Source organism: Clarias gariepinus, chromosome 17 (assembly GCF_024256425.1).
Source record: "Clarias gariepinus isolate MV-2021 ecotype Netherlands chromosome 17, CGAR_prim_01v2, whole genome shotgun sequence".
NCBI lineage: Eukaryota > Metazoa > Chordata > Actinopteri > Siluriformes > Clariidae > Clarias > Clarias gariepinus.
The window spans coordinates 29,344,889-29,369,413 of NC_071116.1; the positions used below are offsets into that span (position 1 = coordinate 29,344,889).

The following is a 24,525-nucleotide window of genomic DNA, read 5'->3' on the forward strand; positions in this document are numbered from 1 at the left end:
TAAAAGTTTCATGGAATTTGTTAAACTTATTAAGTTACACGAATTCCACAAAACTTAGCATTGCAAATATGAATATTATTTTTAAAATATCCTAAAGAAACTATTCCTTTCTTTTCCAGTTCTTACAGGATCAGGTAAAATGAATAAGTAATAATAATCTGATAAGTATTTTTTTCTTTATATTATTTATACTATGCATTTCTCTAAAAAGAAAATAAATTGTGCTATTTCAGTACACTTGCACGGCCTGCATTTTCCAAAATTTAACTAAATGTAAACTGAACAAATTTGTATTATAGAAAAGCATGAGACTGAAACAACACAAAAGTCTGTGCTTGAAACAAAACTGAATTTTATGAAGATAAAATTGGCTTTTCCTTTCTTTTTTGCTTTCTGGTTTCAGTTTCAATCAGGAATTATAATCCTTATGAGGCTTATCAATAAATTACTTCTGCAGATTCTATTCTGCTTGGATTTCCTTGTTCTGCCCCATGCATCTGCAATTTTCTCCCTGGGGTAAAGATCAGGGAACACACACACACACACACACGTTTAATCATTTAACCCACTGGTTCTCAAACCATCTTGCATCAGTTGCATCTTGTCTTTTAAGAAAAAAAAGGAAAAAACTTAATCCACCACTAAGCCCTATATAATCACAGCACAGGCATATGTTATAAACAGATTTATTTTATAAACAGTATTCAATAATATAGAGTTAAAATATGGTGCATTATAAACAGCAGTATTATGTTGTATTTTAGGTAAGAAAATTATTTTTGACTTTTTTGGTATTTTTAAAAAACTCATTAAATTTTATTGTGTTTTATTATTTTATTTCTGCTATCATAATGTCATTTAAAATAAATAAATAAATACATACATAAACAAATAAATGTTGATATAAAAGGTGCATCAGGCTTTCCCAGGACTTTAGCTTTACAACCTGTAGATATAAAACACAATAAATCCCACAGTTTAGTTATTAACTGCTTGGTATGTTGTGATTGATCTTGAATTCTAGAGAATCACTATGTCTAGCATTTTTGTCCAAATCTACACCACTCATGTTACTCAAACTTACTTTGTACTGCTCCCAGGAGCACATCCTACAGACTCATCCATCTGTGGCACGCCCTTCCGGCATGTCCGAGTGATCCACTCGTGCTCCTGATCATCTGCAAAAGCAAATCTCTTTTTTTTCTGCAAAAGTAAATCTGTTACAGGTCTCAAATTTACAATCGCATAACAGTCAAGCAACTTTTCAGACTGATCTCTATGCAAAAAAAGTGTTTTTGTTAAAAAAAAAGAACTTTTCAGGGCTTTTATACTAAATATAAAAGCTGAATACACATCTTCATACATTTTCTACAGCTGCATGCCCATGGTAATATGAGGTATGGTAAGGGGCAGGAGTAGCTCAGTGGTTAAGGACTACAGATTAAAAGGTCCTAGGATCATCGCCAAGATGCCACTGTTGGGCCCTTGACCAAGGCCCCTAACCTTCAACTGCTCAGATGTAAAATAAGATAAAATGTAAGTCGCTGGCAGCACGGTGGTGTCAGCACTGTCGCCTTGCACCTCAAGTCAAAGGTGCAGGGTCAAGGTTTGATTCCCGCTTCTGGTGTGTGCATGGAGTTTGCATGTTCTCTGTGTGCTTGGTGGGTTTGGTTCGGGTACTCTGGATAAAGGCGTCTGCCAAATGCCCTAAGTGTAAGTGTAAGACAGAAAGTCTCAGTTATTATTATTTTTTATTCAGAGAATGTTGATTGTTTAAATGTTGTAAATTATGCATCCTGATTTGTGAACAGTACGGTTGTACAGTGCCGACTAAATGCCTGTCTGTTTCTTAGATATTTAGGTTTATCCCTACAAAATAAAAAAAGAACCTCCCCAACTGTGTGTGTGACTGATGGTACTTATAGTTAGTAACCTAGTAACCAGTGTAAGGATCTGTCCAATGGTGGAAACTTCAAAGCACCTTTTTTAAGTTGCTCTGGGTAAGAGCGTCCGCCAAACGCATAAATGTAAAATGTGAGAGTAAAAAGCACCAAACTTATACACTTTTAGACTTCCAGGCAGAGATGTTGGTGATGCAGGACTGGGTCAGAAATTAAAGCACCCCCTCCGAGGGGAAAAAAACCCAAAACAAAACAGGAGGCCATGTGTCAATCTCATCATTCACGCGCAGTTAAGGCAATTTCCATTTTTTAAGCGAAGGATTAAGAGCACAATTATGAAAATACACTCTTGACGCGCCACTCGAGGCAACAATCACTCGCTGCTTTTCTCCCAGAGATGATTCCAAGGAGCAGAAAACACAGGCTTAACACTGCTGCTGGTGCTGCTGCTGCTCTGGGTCCTTTCTCTCCTCCTCCTCCTCCTCTCTGCTCCTTTTCTTTAAATAGAGGAGGAGAGAAAAAAAGTGAAAGGAGTTGCTAATTGCGGCGCGAGAGGTGGCCGGAGCTGAATCGCGCTCGCGCAGCTGCACGCACTTGAGCAACAACCCCCCCTCCTTACTCTATCTCTACACCCCGCAAAAAAAAAAAAAAGGAAAAAAACAACCCAAGCCGCATTGTGGAGAAGCGCGGGGTCTCGGCCCCTCCCCCTGATTGTGTGTAATAGCGGCCTCGAGGCGGACTGCCTCTCCAGAGCGCGCGCTGCTACCTGCCCGCGGGGCCGCGTGACGCTCCACCGCCGCGCACGGGACGTCACTTCATTACTATTTTAACGCCAATTAATCGGCTCCCTCTCGGCCTGAATGTGCGCCGGGGGTCGCGCCGCAATTACACCCCTGCGCTCGAGCCGCGCCTGTGCGGTAATGGCTCCAGAAATTTGCGCGTTTTCATATTTGCGGCCAAATTGCCCTCTTGAGGCTGATCGTTTCCCAGGCGTTTTACCCCGCGCGCTATAATTCATGGGCTAATCTGGCTCTGTTTCCGAGCACAGGTGGCCTCGCGCTTCTCACTGTACAGCCCCCCGTTACACCGAGCCGCGGGTGGACCTCAGCCTGGTGTTGTGTTGCTTTTTTTTGTTGTTTTTTATTTTTTTTTATCCGCCGCATTTAACGGCTCGAAAATAGTCACCTTGTGACACGCAATTTCAATATCAATAGTGCTTTGTGAGCGCGAGGAAGTTAACAAGCGGCGCGGTTTTATTCTGCAGCAGATTAAAGAAAGAAAGAAAGAAAGAAAGCGATGCAATGCAACACATAGACCGCATGTTGCCTCGGTGCGTCTCATAACCTGCAGGAGGGTGTGAATAATAATGCACAATACATCGATTAAACAACACAGGGTTAATTATAATAATCCTCACGTGTCCCTTTCATTCACGTGTTGTTGTTGTTGTTGTTGTTTTTTAATCACGTCACATATTTCTGGCATTCAGTACACGTCTCATAAGTGTGTGTGTGTGTTTATTTTCCACACGTGATTATTATTATTATATGTATTTTTTTAGCCTTTTGATTTTTTATAATCACTCACGTCATACTTTACGTGATGCCAAACGTGTTTATTTTACGAATTCACACGTGCAGTGGTCAGGGTCTAAAGGAAAACCATTAGTACGAAACATAAAAATTCAAGCTATTTTATAGTCTTTATTTATTCTTCTTGTTGTATATATCAGTATTTTATTTCTTTTTCTTAGCATTGCTCTAGTATCACATTAACCCTGTGTGTACTCACTGACTGTATGTAAGACACAGTGTGTAATCACATCTACAGACCTGTCTCTGTGTTACTGTCTCTACTGCTGCTGGAATCTCCTTCAGGTTCAATAATCTATCTATCTATCTATCTATCTATCTATCTATCTATCTATCTATCTATGTATATATGATGATGCAGATTATTAGACATTATCAGTCCTTTTGTCAAGCTTAAAAGTGTGCCTCCCTTTACAACCTCTAGATAATTTATCTGAACAGTGCCTTAAACCCAGTCCCACACACTCTCAGGGCAAAGGGTACTAAATAATAATTTATAAGTACCTTTATCTCGTATCGTTGATTTAGAAAGGTGTACTTATTTTGCACAGCTTTTTTTCAAACGATAATTATACACCTTAAATCTTTACTTAATATCCTCATATCAAGGGATTACGAGGTGAAAGAAACATGTTAAAAATTTTACAGTGTTTCAAATGTGAAAATTCAGAACATTCTTCAAACAAGCTCTCACATGCCCTAAACCAAAAATATGCACTGGGATGGAAGACATGATCCACAAAGACACAAGCAAATCATCAATATAAATTAAAAAAAAAAAAAAACAGGACATTTTTGAGTCTGGACAGAGAAATTGAGATGGTGATATAGAAACAGGGCACACTCACTTTCGTTGATTTATTAATAATATCCCGACCATTGACCATTTCTGAAACTAAACTTGTACACGTGTGCAAACTTTTGCACTCTAGCTTTTCATAAAGTCATGGGCTGTTCCAGCACTGAGTTAATCCTGGATTCATCTTGATCTTTCTATCTGATCCACTACTGCATTTTTGTATCAGAATACAAAAAAAGGTCTAATTTATTGCCTGGTACCCAGAGCTCTGATATCCGTATTGTATCCGACATTTTAAAAGGAGCGTCTGTGATTTCTATAAGGTTTCGGTATCATGCATGAACACAATGAAGACTTCATTAAGGCTTATTTGCTTTCCAAAAGGAAAACCCTCTATTTTTTTTTGTTCCCTAAAAAACCCTTTTAACCTTTAACTCCTGTTAACCTTATTTTTAAAACTGCAGAGACACAAGACAGGAGAATTGAAAGCCCCTGAAATCGTGCCTGCGCTGTTATTCTACTTCCAGCCCATGTTTCAGTGATTAGACGAAGCAGGCCTCGCTGTCCTCCAGCGTCTCTCCTTTCTCTGCTTAACGCTGGCAATAATTCGTCACTCAGTCTCTGTGCTGAAGCCCTCCAGCGGGACGGGAAGCTCTAATGGCACCTTGTTAAAAGGTGTTTATCTTAATCCCTAAAATACACTCAGAAGGAAAAGTGTTTCCTTCCAAACAGAGCTGCACTTGCATTAATGGCCTTAAGATCACAGCGAGCTCGTGGTGAAAGAAGCGAGAGATCCTCACGCTAGAGAGCCACAAAGCAGCCCTTCAATTGTTACGCACATGTGTGTGTGTGTGTGTGTGTGTGTGTGTGGGAGAGACAAGGAGCTCCGATTTCACAGACAAAGCGATAACATGACGTTTAAAAATTGTATGCAAATCAAGCTTTGATTGCAGTAAGGTGACAAATCCAAACATTTGCGCCAATCCTATGGTGTGTGTGTGTGTGTTCTGACATTTCTCTGGTTTTCCTCACAAGACTTTGCTTCCTAACTACAATTAGGGATAAAGAACATCAGCAGAAATGCGTAGGCTAAAACCTGACTATGGTTTTATTTTATTCTTGTCATATATATAATCTCTCATCAGAAGACCTGAGGATGAACAAACGTGTGGAAAGATCTTACAGCGTTTAGATTTAGTACAGTTAGCTTTATTGCTAATCTAATCTGAGAATGGAACCTAACATAAATAATAATAATAATAATAATAATAATAATAATAATAATGTGATATTTAATTTGTGTAAACCTTAAAATGTACCGCACAAGCCACGCCCACAGGCTGGAGCTGAGCGTCACGAGGGACTCGTCACCTGCCAGTGTGAACGCGGGGATAGAAAGCCAGTTTGGAGCCTGTACGTTGTGGAGAAGGTGTTTGGGCTCGTCCTGTTTTCACTGGCAGCGAGGGCGAGCGGGAACCTTTCGCTTGTTTCACAGGAAAAATTACTTTACAAGCAGGAAACCTGGACAAACAGTTCAGCAACAGAGACTCGGGGAAAAGATCCAGAGAGCCACAACATGTGCTCATTTATAATACATAAATCCAATCCATTTTAACTACAAATCTATGAAAATATTACATTCTTAGCACAAACAATATCTAGCTCAGCACACACACACACACACACACACACACCACATCTTCTAATGTGCCTTCTGCAGTCTGCGTTCATCCTAAAACTGAAACATTTCTAAATTAAACACAGGATCTGTTTTTCTCTTTTGCATGCTGATGAATGCAGCCCCGCTGCCTCGGACGCCTCACTGAATCAACAATTTCCCTTCAACCCATAACGACATCCTTCAGAAAAGTCGAGCACGCTGTCTAAAGTTTGCAACGTTTGACAGTAAAGCAGCTAATATACAATAAGGTTAATACATTATTAATATAACGTTCAAATCAGGATTTTATTATCATCCACATCAGCAACCTATCTTTTGTCCCGGGGTTGAACAATTCCAAGTTGACGAATGGCAGATTTTAAACACGATATTTCCCAGCGGCAGCCTGGATCATTAATGTCCAGGATTGGGGGTTCAAATCTCGCCTCTGGTCTGTGTGTGGAGTGTGTCTGTTGGATGGGTTTCCTCCAGGTACTCTGGTTTCCTACCACAGTCCAAAGACATGCCACCTTGTGACTCCAAGCTCCACATGGCCCTACACAGGATAAGCACCATGCATGATGGATGAATGAATGAATTAATGAATGAATTAATGATTAATGCAATTTTCAGAGCACGTTTACAGACTCCATTTTCAATCACTGACCTGGAAAAGCCCGCAATTCAGTGGCTCTGGCAGCTAAACCCAAGACGTCCTAACGAATAAGCCTACAGGTACTATACTCACGCCTGATTAACAAACATATCATTTCAGATCACTTTTCAAGGCAATCTAAACAGGCTCTTTTTACATGACCAGCCTGAAGTAACTCAAGTCCTATTTTTTACCCTAATGTGAGACAGATCAGATTTTTACGTGTCTGAACGAACAAATCTCATGTTTTTCAGACTGGATGAGTTGCTTTTGTACATGGTCCTAGATCGGATATATATATTTGTTACAGACTCATAGAGCTTTCTCTTTTTGCCCTGCACATGTGTACGACGCTCTCTGACGTCATCAGTCAGCACCGGCAGTGTTGGGATTTTATAAGGGTTTTAGCAATGTGTTTTAAAACCGTTAAGCGGTGTCTGGCTTTTTTCCTTCTTCTGGATCTTTAAAAATACAGCAGACGTACTGCTCGCCATCCTCCAGAGCGAAACCCAAAGCACATTTTTGTTACTGTATGAAATGAACACACGCTCGCACAAATATGACGTGTTTTAACGCAGATGGAGCGAACAAAGACGTATCGATGTGTGCATACGTGCCGTTTCAGACACACACTTCCACATTAGCAGATAAAAGTCACTTAAAATTATGAACGTGAACCATCATGACATGCAAATGTGATCTGAGCTAAATTAATCAGGTCCTTCGAAATGGAGATTCACAAACCTTCATAATCTATAATATTATCTTGTTCGTGTTTAATATGCTGCTCTTGACCTTCTCTTTGCTTACGGACTTCTTGTCCTCAATGACAAATCCAAGAACGTCTCCAAAGTCCAAAAGAAATCTTAAAAGCTTCCTGTTCCAGTTTTCGAACGTTGGGGGCGGAGCCTAGGGGATATATGGGAACACCACAATAGAATAAATATTCAAAAAATTAATCCAGTCTTTTAAGATTATTACTCAGCACACTGTCCATCACATCTTTGGACCCACTAAGCACGGTGGCGTTAGCACTGTTGTCTCGCACCTCCGTGGTCCAGGTTCGATTCGTGCCTCGGGGTCTGTGTGCATGGAGGTTGCATGTTCTCCCCATGCTTGGTGAGTTTGGATTGGCACCCCATCCAGAGTGTACCCTGCCTTGTGCCCTAAATCTCCTGGGATATCCTCCATATAGACGATGAGTCTGTGGGTGTGTGACCTCAAGCAGGTCTGATATAAAGAGCTGTATTTGAGGTAGACGGGAAATTGAGCCTGGCTGCCTGAAAGCAATTTAAACTCTAGATTGCTAACCCTATGTTGATCGCTTCACCACGGCACCCTAGTTAACATGGATGTGAAGCTCCTACACACTTTGGTTTGCTTTATCACACCCTCACGCGCTAACGACAGGATCTTGGCAACGTTCCTCAGAGCGTCTCTGGTCTGGGAGGAACCGTAGCAATCATCTGTCCTTCCTCTAAACGCCTCCCTGGCACGCAGGAAAACACCCCTCATTTCAGAGGAAGATCCAAAAACCTAAAGTGCACTGCCAACGTGTGTGTAAGTGAGTGAGTGTGTGGAGCTGCGCAGTATAACAAGGCCTTATTTGTTGATGGAATGCTTACACACACACACACATACACACACACACACACACAGTGACACTGTTATTTAGAATCGCGTGTTTCGAGGTTTTTAAGCAGAAACAGATATTTGGCGTGCTGCAGTGTGACCAGGTTATATATAACACTGCAGTGATCATGAAGAAGGAAACATCGGAGTGTAATTACAGTTGTTAACATGCACCGTGGTTAACGAATAAAGCTAATGAGTTTAACACAAATTGAATAATTACTGTGAAATCGACTCAGTTGTATGATTTATGTTTATATTACATGCTCAGCTTTGTTCTTAGATTGGATTAGCGGAGTGCGCTACCTGAACTAGCTGCATACTCTCTGCTAATTCGTAGAGCAGGAACGCCATTGTGCATCGGAGTAATCGAATACGTACAAAACGTCAAAATTTACATGGAATGTCTACAGGGAACCTTTCAGAGAGTTCCTGTTTGAAACACAACAGATAAGAAAGTACGTACCACAACAGCATTTTACCACATTTTAGTCGGCGTCTGGTTGAAGAACTCCCACAATTCATTTCTAGCGTACAAAATCATTTTTAGCGTATGCCCCAATAATAAGCGTTTGTGATGCATCGTCACATAAGTGATCGATTACATCAACGTGTCGCTCCAACCCTACTGTACCCTACAACCCTACTGTACCCTACAACCCTACTTTTACGGACATGGCATTGTGTCGATAAGCTTGTACAACGTCGCAACATTTATTTCAGTCCAGAGTCAAATCTATTCCTCTCCAAGATCTTGTATTGATGATGTGAGAGTCGGCCCGCGGCGTAAAGCCTTCTGCATCACATCCCAAAGATTCCTACTGGGGTTAAGATCTAGACTCTGTGGTGGCCGGTCCATGTGTGATGATGTCTCATGCTCCCTGAAACCACTCTTTTACAATCTGAGCCCAAAGAATCCTGCCATCGATATGCCATCTTGGAATAATGCCTGTGAATAATACCTGATCGTTCAGGACATTCAGGTCATCAGTTGGCCTCATTTTTCGGGTGCGTAATGTTACTGATCCTAGACCTGACCAACAGAAGCCCTCACAGGCTTGTACGGTGGGCACTGGGCATGATGGGATCTGCCTCTCTTCTTACCCTTACGCCCCATCACTCTGGAACAGGGTAAATTCGGACTCACTGACCACATGACCTTTTTCCAACGCTCCACACTCCATTCTTTACGCTCCCTAGCAAACTGAGGGCTTTTTTTTCGATTAGCCTCTCTGATAAGTGGTTTTCTTAAGGCTACACCTAATCCCTCGAGTTCTCTTCGCATTGTGTGTGTGGAAATGCTCTTACTTTCACTATTAAACATAGCTGCAAGTTCTACTGTTGTGTTTTACACAATGTGAGTTAAGCGATCTCCCATCATGCTTGTTCAGGATGTTTTTCTGACCACATTTCTTCCTTGAAGATGATGGGCCACCACTATCCTTCCAGGTTTTAGTGTAATGCATTTTTTTTTTTGTTTCAGCAGCCTCCCTAGTTGTTTTCTTTGCCTGATGCAGGACAATAATTTAAACCTTTCTGAAACAGGGTAACATCTTTGTCACAACCACAGGATATGTCTTCTGACATGGTTGTGTATGGAATGAGAAGCTCCTCAATGCATTAGTTAGGGTTTAATAACTTATTGGAGCTGAAGCGTATTAATCACTGCAGGAACTTATCCAGTGGAAGACCCACTGGATAAGTTACCGTGCAGTGTATTTTTCTTTATAATATTTCTGTAAACGTTAAATGAGAAGTTGTAGAGTATGATGACAAGGTAAGAGGACGTTTTTATCTTACTTTTGCATGTCAGACAGTAAATGGGAAGTGACTGCAGGTAAGAACTGAAGCTGTGGTTGGGGATTTGACCAGAATTGAAAAGAGTCTCAAAAAAAGGTGATGCGCTCCGTGCCCGCTGCTGTTGCTGAAATCGGACAGGCGATAAGATATCTGGCGGCGTGACAGGGAATCTGTACGTGTGGCAGCAGCAGGTATGCAGTGACTCATGTTCCCGTACAAAAAAAAAACCACACACACATTCTTGTCCATCCATTTGACGTTCGGCTCCGTGTGGCGATCCCTCAGGGTTTCCTCCGTTCCTGCTCCAGTGTTTGGCCCCGAGCCGGGGCATTTCCTCAAGGCTTCCTGCCCCGGTCCGAGCTGCTGCTCCCTGTGCCGGCTGCCTCCTGTCATCTGTAAATTTGTCCGTCTTTCCTGTCCTTCCCTGATGGTTCCCCCCGCTGGGACAGAGGTTCCTCTTCAGCGGTAGCTCGGTGTGTGTGCCTCCCCTCGGCCGTCCCTCATCCTGGAGGGAAGCCACCGGCAATAAATTCCGTCTTCACACCCATTCTGACAAATAGACCTTCACCTCTGAGTGATAAAAATATCGCCTGGCCGTGCTGTGCTTTCTCGCACAATGACCAAACACCAGCAGAGAGGTGTATGACAAAAACACATGGTTATACAGCCAGAAAAAGAGAGTTTGCATTTACAAAATACACTACTGTTCACCGTGTAGCTAAACCCTGAAACAATATGCTTCCCCGCCCTCATGGGCAACCAAAACGGTTAAATGTTTTTATTATTTTTTTTCATCTGACTCGCCTAAGCCTGTGACATTGTGATGTAACGGCGCAACGGTGATGCATCAGTGAGGTAACGGAGCTTCATTAGGGCTCAAGCACTATAGGGTGCGCAGGACCCTCTTGTTTTCCTAAGGATTATTATTGGGGTTTTTTTTCACCCTTTTGCACTTTTTGGGGTCTTAATATGCTCAAAACTCATGGAAATTGTCAGACAGGTTGGAATCTGCTGCCATTAGGACGCCTAAGAGTTGCGTGGCCCGGGGCTCTCAGGGGCCCCCACACAAGATTTTGCTGGATAGCTCATACACACTTTCACGTAGATACACAAAACTCAGTACACATTTAGAGCTCATTGAGCCGAACAACTTTCGCGCTGCATGTCCTGGGTTCAACCCAACAGGACGCCGGTTATTTTGTGTCGTTCGCCAAATTGGATTTTGATGTACTCCTCCTAGGGAGGACATGACACATACATACAAACACATTACAAATTTTACACTCACAAACACACACACGCATAAACACATTTATATCACAATGTTAACACTCTCACAGACACACACAAACACGTACAAAAATGGCACAGGGTGCTTGGGCCCGTCATCACTGCTTGCAACTTTATTTTTAAATTAAAGTTTGTGAATGGATTTTTAATATATGAAAACCTTTTGAAAACACAGCTCCAATGAAGGTCCAGATCTGTTCCAACATGGCATGGGGATGTGTGTGTGTGTGTGTGTGTGTGTGTGTGTGTGTGTGTGTGTGTGTGTGTGTGTGTGTGTGTGTGTGTGTGTGCTCGAGACGTGTAGTTACTTCAGACAGGGTTTACCAAACTATGGTGGAAAACACAGCCAAGTGCCAAGTGGAAAGTCAGAACCATCCATTCATGCGCACACACACACGCACACACACACACGCACACACACCTGAACACACGATCGATGAATGTGATGACGAATGAGTATCGTATTATGTCTTATTGAGGTAGTCCATAAAACCCAGACACTTCCTGTCAGTGTAAATCGAACTAATATCTCAGATACGGTTTATTAAAAACACATGCTGGTGTTATAAATACAGTATATAATATACAAAAACATCTAACCACAGACACATACAGTATATATATAAACCCAGACTGTCTGCGCATGTGTGTGTGTGTGTGTGAGTGTGTGTGTGTGAGTGTGTGTGTGATTTAATTCCCAACCTTCCTCTAATCCGTGACACTGCCTGGTGGTCTGCCGATCTGAAAGTCTGGCCCAGCGAGCACGGTTCCTATCTATCGCTCCTGACATCCCGAATTCTCTTCACATCACAAACCGTACATGGCATCGCACACGGTGGAAAAAATAAAAATGTGTTTTACATTTGCCTGTTTTTGCACACACAGCTCAAATGACTGCTCTAGAGGAGCATGTCAGCGTGTCGGCATGTCAGAGAGAGAGAGAGAGAGAGAGAGAGAGAGAGAGAGAGGACCTACCCTGGAGTTATGGTGTGATGGCAATCTTCCTGCCTTCTCCCTGAAACACCTCAGAGAGACAGCGGTGGTTCTGTGGTTACACTCACTGCTGCACTGCTCGCCCGAAGAGTCAGAGTTTAACTCCAGGCTCTGACAGCATGGTTACAGAATCACATGGGACACCGCGGGTCTGTTTACACCGGCGGCCGGATCGTATCAGGAGGAGATTGCAGATGATTATTTTGTCCCTATTTTTAGCTTCAACAATTATGATCTTTTTGTGCCATTTTAAAATCTGGCTAATATTTCTAACTTTATATTAATAACAGAAATGCATTCTTGACTTCCTCCTAAAGTGGCAGAAAAAATGCTTATAATAAATAAAATGAAGGCTTTGATGAAGTGTTCCTGATGCTATAGAAGTTTTTTTTATGTTTATCTAATACTTCCTCCAGATAAATAAAAGAAAGGTTTTGTCTGTACATTGGTCAGAACTCGCTCTTTCAATAATATCTGAACGTTTCATATAGTGAAGGACCAGAAACCAAAAGTCTCTAAATGTCTGCATGTTTATCTGCATGTCAGCATCACACACAACTGGCTCGGCAGAATGTAATGGAACTTTGCCAGTCCACCTTTATGTGCCATAAATGAAATCAAAATGTTGAGTAGAAGGGACATTATGAGCAGTTCTATGCCAGATTACCTGACAGCAGCCATCGCTTTTTTGGGCGAATGCAGTCCCTTTGCCCTTAACGTGGGCGTGGCTATATGCCTCACTCAGTAGAACCAATCAACACGATCGTTTATGGTAAATACACACAGTATGTGGAAGACATAGAAACAATGTTTGTGCCTCTGCAAAGCTGGCAAATTCACCCGAAACACAAACAAACACGCAACACAGAATGGCTTACTCCAAAAAATAAACAGATAGATAGATAGATAGATAGATAGATAGATAGATAGATAGTTAGATAGATAGATAGATAGATAGATAGATAGACTAATCGCAGCAGTCCAAAGTGAGTGTGTGTAAAATACCAGAACTGAGAGCCCAGTGTTATGCGCTGAAATCAAAATGTTGAGCAGAAGTGATGTTATAAACAGACTGGATGTAATAATCTACTTTAAACAGGGAGTGTATTTGTCTGACAACAAAAGAAGAACAGCTTAGTGTAAACAAGGCATAAAAACTTACAGAATGGGATTTCTTTGTATTAATAAGTTAGACAGAGAGTTCTGCTGTACAGAGAGACAGACAGACATGTACGTGGGCTTCAACCTCAAATAATAATAATAATAATAATAATAATAATAAAAATAGACTGATTACATTAAAGATCAGCAGATTATTTTTAGCTTTTAACTGTTTCCACAAACTCTTTAACCATCAACAACACAAACTTACGCTAGTTTAAAACAAAGTAGATATTTTAGTTGGTTGTGGCTCTTTGGAAAGGCATGCTGGTAGAAATCTCTTTAGCATGCTTAATAGACTGTTTCTATTTCAGTTTTGATGTAAAAGCTTCTATTAAAATGTACTGGTAAGCGGTAAGTTTGCCACCAACTGTAAAAGTCTGTTTCCTTTAGGTTTTGTCATTTATTTATTCTCAGTCTTACATGCTTAAACAGAATTCATTGCTCATTCTGTTACCAGCGTTCCTGAGAAAGCCGCCCGCGTAATCCGTGACGACTCTGGTTTTGGGATCGTAGAATCCTTCTCCGCAGTCGTAGCAGCCGTTAGGGATCTCCGGAGAAGAATCGGCGTTAGTCAACTGAGATTCTCCTAAAAGCACAAAACAGCGGCTCATTATCTACATCAGCTTTCTGAAGAACCGAACTGCACACCTCCAACAAAGTATTCACTTTAGGATGAACAATGCCTTACCCTTGGTGTAACTTACAGCTAATATCAGGTATTAGCAGAGAAACGACAGATCAGATGATCTACTCACCAGCAGGTTTGACTCCAGAACATCTCTCGGTGTAGAAACGTCGATCACAGCCGTGACAATAATCCCAGTCTCTCTCCTCATACTCTAATCCATCAGAGAAGGTGTAGCGACCCTGTAAGAACATCTACTGTTTATTATACCACAGTTCCGCTGATGTCTTTATTCTGTTTAGCAGGAAGGTGTTAATGGATTAATCCGTAACATCTGATTTAACACAGAAAGGGTTTGTTAATGAGCTGATTAATTGAATTATGGGGTGTATGAGAGCAGGAATCAGGGCCCTAAAGGGTGATCAAAATCATTTAAACCTAGTCTATGACATGTGTGCAAGTTCAACCAAGTGTTATTAAGCCACTAATACAGAGTGGCCCAAAAACAATCTTCTATAGAGGGACTATCGAGAGCATCCTGAGCGGGTGCATCACCGTCTGGTTTGGGAATTGTGCCATCTCGGACCGCGAGGACGGCTGGCCTACAGCGGATAGTGAGGAGAGCTGAGAAGATCATGGCGGTCTCCCTCCCCTCTATTACAGACATCTACATTACACGCTGCATCTGCAAAGCCACCAGCATTGTGGCTTATCAGACACACCCCTCACATACACCTTCCTCCCCCTTCTGCCATCTGGAAAAAGGTACCGAAGCATTCAGGCACACACATCCAGATTGTGCAACAGCTTCTGTCGACAAGCCATCCGTCTACTTAACAAGAAAGGATTGGACTAATATGCACACACACACACACACACACACACACACACACACACATGGATAATATTCACCTTAATAAATTGAGACTGGACTGATAAACACACATGTGCATACACACTGATCTACAAGTTTAAAATTTCAACCCCAACCTACAGTAAAATAGTTCTTTTGCACAAATATTTATATTATTTACTCCTATTTGCACAAGGACTCTTTCTCGTTTTTGCTGCTATTTACAAGAAATGTTTACTGTTTTTTCATGTCATTAACTTGCACTACCTCAACCCTCTATCACAGTATGTCACAGTATGTTGCATGGTGTCATGTTTTCATGTTGCTGCTCCTGCTTGCACACTTGCACGTGTACTTCATGCTGTCTTGTGTGGTCCTTTGTATAGTACTTGGAATCGTTTCTGTTAATTTATGGTGTCAATTTGTTATTAATTGATGTTGCATGTATGCAGCACCTCAGTCCTGATGGAACTCGGTTCAGTTTCGTTTAAATGTGTACTGAACTGTACGTATATGGTTGAAATAACAATAAATGCCTACTTGACTTGAGTTGAAATGCATACTCACTTCAACATGAAACAGATATTCCGCTCTTCTGACAGTCACATGATAGCATTAATGTTGGTGCTACTTCTGACATGTTTAGAGAAAACAGAATGCACAACATCGCTGCCATAATTAAATTCAAGTTTTAAAAAACAAACATGTGTGTACATGTTTGGGCCCCTCTGTAGTGTGTTAAATAAATAAATAAATAAATAAATAAATAAACACTCAGGAACCTGCTTGCATATGCCTTTTTCCCAGATTCCTTCATATTTCCCTCCATTGGGAAAGTGCAAAACTCCTTTGCCATGAAACATGCCGTCCTTCATCTCCCCTTCATATCTGGTGTCAGTGGGGAGTGTGTACACTCCTCTGCCCTCCATCCTGAAACGGACAGGATTATTCAATACGATTGTTGAGTATCCTTAAAAACATTATTATATTATAATATCAATATAACAGCATTTATTATATTATAATATCAATATAACAGCTTTTAACCACTACCTACTTTTAAAAATGTTATGTTATACGTCTAAATGTTCTTTTTTGCTCATTTACCTGGCATTTTTATAAGCTCCACTGTAACTGCTCCCTGTAAACTCCATTGTGCTGGTATAAACGCATTCACGTTACCATGGCAACGCTTTGCCAATCAGGATTTCTTTTTTTTTTTTTTTAGCTTTTAAATGAGAGAAAGCATTTCTACAAATTGACTCATCATGAGAAAACTTTAACATTTACCTTAGTCGAAAACATGTACGTTTCTGTTAAATAAAATAACCGAAATGTTTTTTTTTTCGTCTTCGATCTTGAAATATACGCAAATACATCGTCGCATAATATTTGCGTCATGCACCAGCGGCGGAGACTTGCGCATGCGCGTCTCACTGACCTTCCATTGAGTCCCGCTGTCCTCCTGCAGCGAAGTTGTTTTTTTCCGACCTGTATTCGGACAACTCACGCGCACACAAAAAGCGCTGACATGATGGGGTGATTTCTTGTCACTCTGACCTGTTAGCCAATCCCAGCGAAGGAGGCGGGTTTTATGTTTGAATACGGGTGGGGATAAAAGTTAACGTCTCTGACCGGGGACGTTAAGACGGGTTAGCAGCGAGTGAGCTGTTAGCCTTTTTATTTTTATTAGCTTCGGGGTGTTTCTGAGGTAGAGTCATGCCCGGTCAGGTGGATATTCCGACGGTGTCGGATTTGAGCGTCGAAGAGGTTTGTGTGTTTATAGAAGCAGAAACTGTCCTTTGTTTTAAACCTGAAGGCAGCCTGGTGCTAGCTAGCGTGTTAGGAATGAAGTTTGGGCTAAGATAACTAGCTAGCAAAGATGTAAACAAAATAGTGCGATATAACAACATTTTTGACATTATTTGCTGCATAACCTGGTCATAAATGTCTTGTTCTGTGTTTGCTAGTTATTTATCAGTGGCTAGCTCATGTCAGTGTGCTCTTTATATCATAATATTAAGTTACATCAGTTTTCTTAATAACTTTTATATTAACTAATTATCTATAAACACTCTAAAGCGCATTGTAAAGGGTGTATATCTATATTTTACTGTAATAGGAGATGGTTAGACAAAAATTTAAACTATAAAGCACATGAAGTCTTGAATTTAAGATGCAAACAAGGTTATAAATATTAAACGCGCCTATCATGAATATCATGAATATCATGAATAATGCATTCCAGATGTTCTATCTATCTATCTATCTATCTATCTATCTATCCATATCTACACACACATGCAGAAATACAAGGTGGTTTCAACAAGTTTCAATAGTGACACGCCGTTCACTTTCACCGTACGTCCTTTTTAGGACACCTTAAAACCTGCCAGTAAAATTCTCTGTTGACGGTCCGGCTCCTGGGGACGAATTGCACAGTGACTCGAATGTCAAAAAACACATTGTGCATGCACTTGGCCGAGCTGCCCCACTTTTTTGGTCATGGAGGTGTTGACTGTTGCTTCGCCTCCGCGTCGTAGCTTTGCACCCAAGTTGTCGCCACTAATGATCCTCGACATGAAGGACGGGTCATACATGGCACGCTGACGGAGTTCACGACAGGCTTCGACACGATTTTCCTCCTGCTCCTGGATCAGCAGCCTGGGAACGACCTCGGCAGCATGTTCAAATCACACGTGAGAACCACTGCCTGAACTGTTCCGTATGACTTCAACAACAGCAGGGATGTTGTGGATTGTTCATGATGAAACGGCTCAGTGTGTTAAGGCCGTTAAGTTGCCACTGTTGGGCCCTTGAGCAAGGCCCTTAACCCTGTCTGCTCCAGGGGCGTCGTAAAATGGCTCATCCTGCGCTCTGACACCTGGGATATACGAAGAATAAAGAATTTCACTGTGCATTAATGTATGTGTGACGAATAAAGGCTGAACAGCAGACGTAAAAACTCACATGGTCAGAATGGCACCAGGTGCACAGCTCCTGATGTACACTGGATGATGTCTTTTGACTTCTGAAGGTCGGTGCTCCCTGTGACCGTGCGTGCTGCCTTGTAGCTGTGTTACAAAACTAGTCCCCAAACCTTTTGATACCACCTCGTATCAGCCCTGAGATTAGTGCACCGTGTGTGTTTATTTCACTTGTTCAGTGAGTCAATTTAGAGTCAAAACACTTTGGAACAAAGAGTTCCTGAGTGACCTGATAACTTTATATGAAAATTTTTTTTTAACAAGGTGAATGTCTCGTCTGCCGTCCTGAAAGCTGCAGCACATCACTACGGCTCGCAGTGCGACAAACCCAACAAGGAGTTCATGCTGTGCAGGTGGGAGGAGAAGGACCCCAGGAAGTGTCTGGAAGAAGGGAGGAGAGTCAACGAGTGCGCACTTAATTTCTTCAGGTACTCTCATGCCTCACAGGAAGGCTCCACGCTTCATCAAAAAAAACAAAAAGGCAAAACACTATTAGACACTCTCGCTACTAGGGCCGCGCAATTAATCGAGAAAAAAAAAATCAAGACTGCAATTTGATCACACAGTGTGACACAAACCGCTAATAATTTACCAATCAGGCCGAATAGTGATTCGGCCATATACACCTCTATTACTTTTGTCTTCCCGCTTCTTATTTATGGTGTTGCAATGTTAGTGCGAAAAAAAAAAAAAAATTATATATACATATTTCCTCACACATTTCAAACTCATTTCCATATTTTTTTCCTTATGATTCTGCAAACCTGCTTTGCGACAATGGCCATTGTTAGAATAAAAATAAAACTGAAATTAATCGAATGATGAAGTTCTGAATTTGGCTGCGTGTCCATTAAGCACAGGAAGTATGTTTAGCAGCTTTTAAGTTATTTACTTTAAGGCTTGAATTAGGCATTCTGAGAGAAACACCATGTGATGCTCTTCAGATTTTTAGAAAATAGATTTTTTAGCATTTATCTGTAAGGAATAGAATTACTCTTAATTACTTTTAATCCATTTCATGTAACATCCTTTAAAATCAGACTGTAAAAACATTAAATAAATAAAATGATAAATGCACAAAAATAAAATTAATATATGTTTGCAAGAATAAACAAATAAGCATAAAAAGCATATTTATTGAATTTTATCGAATGTAAAATAAAAAACAAAATGTATATATAACTGATTTGTTCTTATTAAAGGTTTTTATAAAAAAATGTAATGTATGTTGAATGATTTTTTTAAAAACAATAATGGAACTAATTGAGTCTTTTGTAATTATTAATTAGTTTTAATTAATTAGGCTTTCTTAATTGATTTATTAATAATTAAAATAAATTTTGAAGCCCTGTCCCAAAACAAGACCAAACGTGTACCTTGATTTATCCAATTTTATACTCTTATTTTATATCTGACTGTCAGCACAATCCTATATCTACTCACTGTCCACTTTAATAGGAACACCTGTACACAGCTTTAGTGAGCGATCACATCAAACATCAGGATGAGTTAACTTTTTAGTGTGACTTTGATGTTGGGACCAGATGGGCTAAGAGGGTATGTGATGTTTGTTTGTACGGCGAATGAACAGACTGATCTGAGGTGCATGTCAGTAGTAACTCCAGGAATCACCCTGCGCATCCGCGTTGAGCAGAAAGACATCTCAGTAACAAGAACAGGATTCTCAGTCTCTCGTGAGCACAGAAGAGCAGAAATAAAAGATAATGTACAGTATTTTTCCAGTCGCCGTCACAGCATGTTTTTTTTTTCTTTTTTTCTTTTTTCCCTAAATATTCTGATTAAACTCTAGCGATTGCTGTGTGTGAAAATCCCAGGAGATCTGCACTTTAGAAAATACTCAAACCAACAAACATGTCATGGTTACAGGCACAGAGATCACATAGTTTCTTCATCCCGATGTTTGATGTGAACATTAACTCTTGAGCTTAAACATTGTGCTGTTACATGATTAGCTGATTAGATAACTGCATTATGTGGTAAAAGAATTCTAACATTCTGCTAAATAGTCGGAATAAAAAGCATCACCTCAATCGGGACCGCCGATCTGAATGAAATTTAAGTTGGGATTCATAATGCGTCCCGCAGAGGTAAAATTAGATTGTGACTAACGTCTCGGAAGGAAATTTTGCTTCCATTTCTCATTTCTGAGTAAACTCCATGAGGACAGCTCTGGCTGAGAAAGGAGCACTGATTGGCTGGAACTTAAACGCAGTAAAGCATCCAACCAATCGTAGATGGGACTGAATTGTAACACAGGAGGTGGGATTTATATTAAAAAAATTATTTGTGACGGATCAAAATCTGACTTTGTAAAGTTAGATTGAGTCTTTAACTGGAATGATTTTAATCAGACTGAAGGAATTATATCAGCATAAACCTATTTACAAAGGATTTAAGAATTAGTCATCTAGCGTAGATATAACGAGACAGAAAGCTTGTGTTGTGACATTATAATTAAAAGATGGCGTATGTAGCCCACGCGGTCCTGAGGTCCTTGGCCCCGTGACATTACCATGACGCATGACTAAATCCCATAATTACGTGTCGAGTCTTTAGCGTCTGGTGGCTGTGCGTGTATCCTGCGTGGAGCGGAGAGCTTTGACCCCCCCCACTCGCTCGATTATATGTAGGAAGTCGTCTGCTTCGTCTCAGTCTGGCTAATGGCAGGCGCTCGGCTCTAATAACACAGCGACGCCTCTGCACCGTGACTGGTGTCTGTCATTAAAACACAAAACAGCTTTTTTTCAGGGGGGGATGCGTACAGATCTAACCGCTGGCTAAGGAGGGTGGAATAAACCATTCTGTCAGCAGTGTAAACAAGCAGGGTTAAGCACAAACAGAGCGGAAAGGGACCTGCGTGAGCCGAGGGACAGGCAGGGGGGAAAAGAGAGCCATGGATTGAATTATTAACTGGCGGATGATCAAACCCAAATCCTGGTAATCTGCAGCTAGAGTAGTTCTCGTTGGGTTTTAACACTGATGCACATAAAAAAAATAAATACATTTAAAAGGGGGTTGTAATCCCAGTGTCCTCTCTCTTCTTAAAGCTCACGTGAGCGTTTGTTTTATCGATTGACTGCAAGTTCGTCTAGAAGCATCTCAGGTTTAGGTTTGGGCACAAAAGCACACAATTTCCCCAGTCTCAAATGAAAAATATTTTTGTCACAGGTTTACGGACTTCAGGAATGCAGGTTTTTTTTTTTTTTTTTTTTTTTTTTTTTTTTTTTTGGGTGGTTTGGAGATCATTGTTGAAAAAAATGTAGCGAAAAAGAACGCAGGTCTGCACAGCGTTCAGAAAGCGTCTCCGCCAGCTGGTTGTCTAAACCTGAGTAAACAGCAGGCACTTAAATAAGGCAAATGAAATAACGCCCATCCGTGATGCAGGTTTAAACGGGAAAAGAAATTGCTGTATCTGTTACTGATTTGGAAAAATCCGTAGCTCTTGCTGAAAATGTTCAGTATTGCAGTGAAATGGTCGACTCTTTTATTAAAAAAGAAAAGGCTGATTGTGAAATTACATATTTTCCCCTGGATATTTGTGTAGATTTTATTTTTTTTTAGCTTTTCAGTTAAAAGTACAGATCTGCTTCAAAGAACACTGAGTGAGTAAAATTGTACCTAAACCTCTATTTATTAATGCCACACACACACACACACACTCACACTGTGATAAATGTAGTTAGTGTATAAGCAGATGATTCGAGGCCCCCCGAGGGTGTGAGACCACCCCTTTTTTGCCCAGCCCTTTGATACGCTCCTGGATGCAATACTCTTAAAACGTCTAAACAAACGTCTTCAGAAGGACCGCACACTCGGAGATAAAATGGCTAAAAGCAATAAGAACATATGTACTTGTGATGTATAGACTAAATGCAAATGGATGTTCTTTTCTGTATTGTTCCCTCACCCCCCATCACCACACACACACACACACACTCACACACACACACACACACACAGGCAGATCAAGGGGAACTGTTCCGAGTCGTTCACCGAGTACTGGACCTGTCTGGATTACTCTGGTCTGGCTGAGCTCCGTCACTGCCGTAAGCAGCAGAAGGTGTTTGACGAGTGTGTGTTGGAGAAGCTCGGCTGGGAGAGACCCGAACTGGGAGACCTGTCCAAGGTCAGATATGTGCACACACACACACACACACACACACACACACACACACACACACAAAGGTGCAGCTGAATGTTATAAAGCTCTGACACTGGAGTCCCTTTCCATACATGTTAACGTTTACTGTCCAAGAGTTGTCGCAAGAACAAGCATTATTAACCTGTGATTGTTAGCCATTGGTAAAGAATTTATTTATTTTTATGCGTTATCTGGAGCGAGGACAAAATCATGACGTTATCTGTAGCTGAGTCCCGCATGAGATTGTGTTTCAGCACTGGGGTAGAATTACACCACGAACAGATCTGTCACTTCCTTTCCTCATTACACCCCCCATCTCTCCCTGTGTTGCGTCAGGTGACTAAGGTGGCGACCTCTCGGCCCCTTCCCGAGAACCCGTACCACTCTAGACCGAGACCCGAGCCCAACCCTGTGATCGACGCCCCGCTCGAGCCCGCCAAGCACGGCAGCCGCCTGTTTTTCTGGAATTGGTAAAGAGAGACTTTTCCTTATTCCCCACCGAACCTGCTGACGCTCCTCTCAGACATTTCCAGAACCTGACCGATGGACAGTAGTGGAACCGGCGCTTCACTCACAGCACCGATCTGCTATCCTACATATAGAAATGTATTAAATGAACACAGTTAATTATGTGTTGTGGATTAAATAAGTTTCATTCAGACTTGTGCTGGTGATTTTATTTTGTGTCTTGTTGTCTGGGCAAATTATCTTTCCCATAGATCTCTAGGGCTGCATTTATTTATTTATTACTCATTATTATTATTATTATTATTATTATTATATTCTATAAATCTATTTGAATATTACTTAACTTTATTAAGTTAAATTAGAAAATTTATGTCTTTATGTCTAAATTTAGAGGTCTTTTATGTTTTTTATATATTTTTATTTCTTTATCAGTGAAAAAGTGATTTTGGTCCAAATTGGACCAAAAATTATCTTCCCCCAGAGGTATAATTACTAACTTTTTCGATTAAAATAAGTAAATACTTAAGAGGCTTTGATTGGATAATTACTGCAGTGATTAATATGTCAGCTGCAACAATTCTTTAACTGATGCAGTGAGGAGCTTCTCGTTTCTTCATATCCCATGACGGTGGAAAATATGTTTATTGTCCTGCATCAAGCAAAGACAACAACTGAGGTAAAGCTGACGAATGGAATTGGGTTAACAGCTCTGTAGGGACAGAGCTGAAGCGTCAACTTCACAGAAGAAATGTGATCAGAAAAACCTTTTAAATGAGCGTGATGGGAGATCACTTAAACCCCTGGTACAGTTGCAAGAAAAAAAAAAAAAGGCGAAATAGAAACCAGAGGCCTGTTTAATAGTGAAACCAAGAGAATGTGAGCGGTTCTGGGAGCATCTTAATTCTGTCGAAAGTCTTGTGTATATGCTGGACTGGAAAAGGCCTTACGGAGTGCTTTAACTGTCACATCGTCAATATGATGTCTCGGATAAAAAAATAAATGATGAAACATTGATGCCTGTACGGTGCCTTAAATAATGCCAACAGTTTTCCAGACAGTGATAGGTTATTAAATAACTGGGTTATAATTTGTGAGGGAACGACTAGCGGTTACAGTATATCGTGAGTAGAGCAGGTGCTAGCATGTCACTGTTATATATTAATAATTAGTTATAATAGTCATATTAATAAATAGATCAGGTTTAACATTATAGTTTTAAATAATTAAGACATGATTTCTCATCTCTTGATGATTTCTCAAAAAAAGAGTGTTAGCGTAATGTAACATTGATATCATACACCGGTCCTGTATCCACAAATTTTAAGGCTATGACCGTGACATTCTACATCACAGTACATCTCTCTAAAATCTCAATAAAACTTTTAAAATAACTGTTTAGTTATCTTATCTCAAGTTTTTGGTTTTGTAAACTATGTTTGAATGTTAAACCAGAACAAACTAAAAAAAAAAAAAGATAACTCATCGTGTCTTTGGCATTGCATCTGGAACAACAACGTTAAGAATTAATTCAATCAACCGGATACACTGTGAAAACCTCAAGAACAAAGGACTTAATAAGCCTTTATAAGCCTTTATGAAATAATACCTATGAGTGTTTGAGGAGTGTGTGTTTCAGAGAATACGCGGTGATTCATTCGGCATTGTGCCTCTGGAGTAAATGGCTTCATTCAGCTACAAATCAAGTGTAAATTTTCCTCTTCTCCAAGCTCCAAGTACTAGATTTGTGTGTGTGTGTGTGTGTGTGTGAGGCAGAGAGCGAGAGAGAGTGTGTAAAACCAGACTGAGGCTGTGTAATGTCAGAGACCTCGAGGTTGGAGGTTCGGTCCCTTTGGGCCGAGGCCAATTTCCTCCAGCGCTCGGCTCTGACTTCCTGTTTCGAGCTCGGCAGCAGGAGCGTCTGTGCAACACAACTCCAGTTCAAAG

General features: G+C 40.8%; 2 protein-coding genes across 2 annotated transcripts; one reads left to right on the plus strand and one right to left on the minus strand.

Annotated features, from left to right (window-relative positions):
* Window positions 1-237: 237 nt before the first annotated feature.
* morn5 (MORN repeat containing 5) lies at window positions 238-16,261 on the minus strand. Its single transcript, XM_053476195.1, has 7 exons — window positions 16,072-16,261; window positions 15,747-15,894; window positions 14,242-14,353; window positions 13,941-14,072; window positions 1,085-1,178; window positions 884-946; window positions 238-511 (listed from the first exon to the last, which is right to left on the minus strand). The coding sequence occupies exons 1-6, from the start codon at window positions 16,116-16,118 to the stop codon at window positions 940-942; spliced, it is 540 nt and encodes a 179-aa protein (XP_053332170.1). The 5' UTR covers window positions 16,119-16,261; the 3' UTR covers window positions 238-511; window positions 884-939.
* Window positions 16,262-16,576: 315 nt separating this feature from the next.
* ndufa8 (NADH:ubiquinone oxidoreductase subunit A8) lies at window positions 16,577-22,772 on the plus strand. The gene is made up of 4 exons (XM_053515593.1): window positions 16,577-16,734; window positions 18,216-18,379; window positions 21,933-22,098; window positions 22,450-22,772. The coding sequence occupies exons 1-4, from the start codon at window positions 16,684-16,686 to the stop codon at window positions 22,585-22,587; spliced, it is 519 nt and encodes a 172-aa protein (XP_053371568.1). The 5' UTR covers window positions 16,577-16,683; the 3' UTR covers window positions 22,588-22,772.
* Window positions 22,773-24,525: the final 1,753 nt, after the last annotated feature.

Excerpts from the sequence above, each read along its gene's own strand:
- morn5 (XM_053476195.1), bottom strand. The coding sequence starts at position 16,118 with ATGGAGTTTACAGGGAGCAGTTACAGTGGAGCTTATAAAAATGCCAG. Across the intron at positions 15,895-16,071 it reads GGAGCTTATAAAAATGCCAG|GATGGAGGGCAGAGGAGTGT; the intron begins GTAAATGAGCAA and ends TGTCCGTTTCAG. Across the intron at positions 14,354-15,746 it reads AAAAAGGCATATGCAAGCAG|GGTCGCTACACCTTCTCTGA; the intron begins GTTCCTGAGTGT and ends ATGTTCTTACAG.
- ndufa8 (XM_053515593.1), top strand. The coding sequence starts at position 16,684 with ATGCCCGGTCAGGTGGATATTCCGACGGTGTCGGATTTGAGCGTCGAA. Across the intron at positions 18,380-21,932 it reads TGCGCACTTAATTTCTTCAG|GCAGATCAAGGGGAACTGTT; the intron begins GTACTCTCATGC and ends ACACACACACAG. Across the intron at positions 22,099-22,449 it reads AACTGGGAGACCTGTCCAAG|GTGACTAAGGTGGCGACCTC; the intron begins GTCAGATATGTG and ends GTGTTGCGTCAG.